The sequence below is a fragment of the Argentina silus genome, assembly GCF_951799395.1.
Source record: "Argentina silus genome assembly, chromosome: 12".
Classification (NCBI taxonomy): Eukaryota; Metazoa; Chordata; class Actinopteri; order Argentiniformes; family Argentinidae; genus Argentina; species Argentina silus.
The window spans coordinates 15330343-15332842 of record NC_139666.1 but is presented as its reverse complement, the minus strand read 5'-3'; the positions used below and the strand labels follow the sequence as shown (position 1 = coordinate 15332842).

The following is a 2500-nucleotide window of genomic DNA, read 5'->3' as shown; positions in this document are numbered from 1 at the left end:
ACCTGACGAGTACTCAAGCTCACACACTCGTTTAAACCCTGGCTAACGAGATGTGTCTGATTGACGCTGCACTAATAATGTGTGTGTGTGTGTGTGTGTGTGTGTATGTGTGTCAGTGTGTGTGCGTGTGGGCGGGAGGACCAAGGTTGGCCGTGGAGATGGGGAAGGGGGAGAGAGGCAGTGGATGGACAGAGAAAAGAGAAAAAGAGAGAGAAGAAAGGGGAGGTAGAGCAGGGTCATTTTTTCCTGGATAAAAGCCCAGTACAAAGGCTGACCAGGTCTGTCTGATCCTGTAGATAAAGGAGGCCACTCTGAGGCCAAATCAAAGCTGCAAAACTGGACAGAACACAAAGGCTCTCTCTCTTTACTTAAGTATTCCACAAGTTCACTGTGAACAAGAGAAAATTAAAGCCACCACAAAAAGTCAATAGAAATAACCCTAACATCATGGCCACATTTCCAAGTTCACTTTTGGATGTTTTATTGTTCTTAAATCAGCATCACAGGCAGCCCCTGGTTTTCTAATGCTTGTAAATATTTGTTCGGGATCACCCTGGGAGGGGACAATAGCATTGGACACCTAACTAAAGCTGATACCGTCAAACGGGCAGAAAGGGGAGCAGAGCAGAAAAGGTGTGTGTGTGTGTGTGTGTGTGTGTGTGTGTGTGTGTGTGTGTGTGTGTGTGTGTGTGTGTGTGTGTGTGTGTGTGTGTGTGTGTGTGTGTGTGTGTGTGTGTGTGTGTGTGTGTGTGTGTGTGTGTGTGTGTGTGTGTGTGTTGAGAGTCTGCTGACATAGGGTTGCTGGTTCAAATCCCAGGATATGGGTGGTTAATGAAGTGGTTGCTGGTGTTAGATAAAGTACCAGGTTGTATTTACTGTCGTTGTGCCCTTGAGCACTTAACCCCATGAATCGCTCCAGGGGCGCTGTTCTGTGGCTGACCCAATGCTGCTTCCAGCCTGTACAGTTTATTGTCTTGGGAGGGTTGGGAGAGGCAGAAGACAAATATCCCTCTCTTATAAAATGGGCAATAAATAGTTTTTAGCACGCACGCACGCACACACACACACGCACGCACGCACGCACGCACGCACGCACGCACACAGATACTCACTGTCGTCTGTAGTTTCGTATTCATATTTGGGGCTGTAGGAGGAGTGTCCAGCTGAGGTCCGCGTGCGCAGGCTGAAGATGTACCAGGTGGAGGGTTTTAACCCTGTGATGATCACACTGGGGGCTTTGGTACGCGTGGACGAGTAACTAAGCTGCTCATGCTCCTGGGAAGGAGGAGAGGAGAGTCATTCGTTACAACATGAGGAAATGCAGTTTTATTAGAATTCAATGAATGTACTGTACTATAAAACGTTTTTTTTTTAATAAGAAAAATAAGACCTCATACTACTTATATATATATTTTTAACATCATTAAGCACTCTCCACTACCTAAACAATCAAACAAACAAAACGACAAGCATTAGCCGCAGTGACCATAGCAGCAGGTAAACAATGGTAAAACGTTACCCTACCTTCTCGTAGTATTTGATCTCATAGTCGAGGATGGGGAATGTGGCCTGTTCTGGCTCCTGCCAGGAGAGGGCGATACTGTTCTGGGAGGCCCAGTCCTGCTTCAGCACCCCCACTAGAGAAGGACCTGCAGGGCACAGGGTCAGGGTCAGGGTTAGGGTCAGGGTCAGGGTTAGGGCCAGGGTTAGGGTTAGGAGAGACCAGCCAGGTGGTCAGAATACAGAAAGATATCAACCCTCAGACCACAGGAGAGACCAGCCTTTGTCAGCCCACACAGAGAGACCATGAGAGATACCAGCCGAAGGCAAGAGCACCAGGAGTGGGTCAGAACTCTCACAAAGAAAACCAGGGATACCAGAGGATAAGACCCACCTGGACATGTCAAACAGAGGAGGGACCAACCAGAGAAGAGACCATACTCACCATTGCACCAAAGAGAGACCATACGATCTAGGATGCGTTAATACTACACCATAAAGCTGTCCATGCAAACAGCTCCAAAGCAATTTACTACACTTCATTTCACAGTTACACAGCAAAATGTTATTAACAACCCATTTAAAGATAAAGACATTTGGGGTCGTCACCACCACCACCACCACCACCACCACCACCACCAAAAAAAAATCCAGATAGATGTTTGCTACTTGTTGGTCTCAGTTATCACATTTCGGGAAATTCATTCTGGAGGGAAGGGACTGCCAAAGCTCAGAGGCCATGTTCTATTAAGGTGACTTATCTGGAACACAGGAGCTTCAGTTACAAACATTTAATCTCAGTAGATTGAAGCCTGTCTGCCTCTCGGAACACGTTTGATGGTTTAATAATGAATGTACAATTCCAGGGGAGTGACATTTCACTGGAATGGCTTTCTTTCAGGAAATATGCCCGGGGCAATCATCTTCAATCATCCTTCTGTAAATATATAATACATGATATTCATATAATCAGACAGTGCCGCAGCTACATAGGTATTGG

General features: G+C 46.4%; 1 protein-coding gene across 1 annotated transcript in view; it reads right to left on the bottom strand.

The window, feature by feature from the left end:
- LOC310812621 (ephrin type-A receptor 6-like) overlaps positions 1-2500 on the bottom strand; it is a gene marked incomplete at both ends in the record, with an annotated part of 92226 nt that overhangs the window by 15581 nt on the left and 74145 nt on the right. Inside the window, 2 exons of the mRNA XM_083681249.1 lie at positions 1113-1275; positions 1525-1649. Coding sequence (XP_083537375.1) covers positions 1113-1275; positions 1525-1649 — 288 coding nt within the window. The remainder of the gene's footprint in view (positions 1-1112; positions 1276-1524; positions 1650-2500) is intronic.